The 1,173-nt window shown below is 42.2% G+C and overlaps 1 protein-coding gene across 1 annotated transcript in view; it reads right to left on the bottom strand.

The window, feature by feature from the left end:
* Positions 1 to 549: 549 nt before the first annotated feature.
* LOC106523068 (ral guanine nucleotide dissociation stimulator-like 2) overlaps positions 550 to 1,173 on the bottom strand; it is a gene marked incomplete at its 3' end in the record, with an annotated part of 40,171 nt that continues 39,547 nt past the window's right edge. Inside the window, 2 exon segments of the mRNA XM_014016360.1 lie at positions 550 to 582; positions 674 to 760. Of these exon segments, the coding sequence (XP_013871814.1) occupies positions 550 to 582; positions 674 to 760 (120 nt within the window).

The following is a 1,173-nucleotide window of genomic DNA, read 5'->3' as shown; positions in this document are numbered from 1 at the left end:
CAGCAGCTGTGTCCTCTGAGCTAAAAGCTACGTACAGCAGCTGTTTCCTCTGAGCTAACAGCTACGTACAGCAGCTGTGTTTCCTCTGAGCTAAAAGCTACGTACAGCAGCTGTGTCCTCTGAGCTAACAGCTACGTACAGCAGCTGTGTTTCCTCTGAGCTAAAAGCTACGTACAGCAGCTGTGTCCTCTGAGCTAACAGCTACCTGCAGCAGCTTTAATTCAATCTTCTCTCCTCAGATTTAAACTCTTATAAACTCATCTCTCATGTTGACTTTGGTGTGAATGCTGAGTCAGCATTCAGCTCCTTCAACTACTTTTTAAAACATTTGATTTTATTTAACTCCATTTAAAATAAAAACCTTTTGCTAGTTTTATTTAGCAATGTGCTACATTTAGTGTTTTGCTTCAGCTTCTTCAATAGAATTCAGTTGGTCATTATTTGAAAATCATTTAGTAAAAAACACTTCATGTCTCTAAACTGGAAGTAGTGCAACAGGTGAAATTTTCATCCTTTGTTTCTTTATCTGACACGTGCTGCAACCCTCACCCTTCTCCTTTTGTCAAAGTTGATGTAGCCGTTCTGTGAAGACAGAAACAGGAAGTGTCGGGTCAGCCTGACTGGAGTTAAACTCACCCTGTGGGCCAACGTGACAAAGAGGAGATCCACTTACATCCAGCCGGTCTTTGACGGCCGTGTCCAGCATGGTGAGGTCTGTGAGGAAGATTCCCAGGTAGGGCACGGTGCCCTGAGCGTTGGCCTGAGTTCAAAAACAAGAGACAGTTTTCCATCAGTCCACCTCAGGTCTGCTGTATTCACAGCCTGAAGAGCTCCCAGAGACATGGAGTTCAGAGCAGAGCCTGCAGCTATTTCTGTCTGTGGCTCAGGATTCAGCAATCACACACAAACACACACACAGAAACACACACACAAAAACCTCAGCTGAGGCTACAACTATCAACAACTAAAGAAAGGTGTTTTATTGTGAAAAACTAAGGGCTGTCTGTTACACTCAGGTAAAAACTCATAACCATATTTTAATATGACCTAAAATCTGACATCTCTTAAACGAGTGGACAGATTGGATATTTGACCTGAGCCAACACAAAACTGTAGGGGACAGAATCTGACATAATTAGAAATAAAAGCAGAAATATATAAATGGATCAATAA

Source organism: Austrofundulus limnaeus, unplaced genomic scaffold, assembly GCF_001266775.1.
Source record: "Austrofundulus limnaeus strain Quisiro unplaced genomic scaffold, Austrofundulus_limnaeus-1.0 Scaffold144, whole genome shotgun sequence".
NCBI classification, from domain to species: domain Eukaryota; kingdom Metazoa; phylum Chordata; class Actinopteri; order Cyprinodontiformes; family Rivulidae; genus Austrofundulus; species Austrofundulus limnaeus.
Note: the sequence above shows the minus strand (reverse complement) of the source record. Positions and strands in the feature narration are given on the sequence as shown.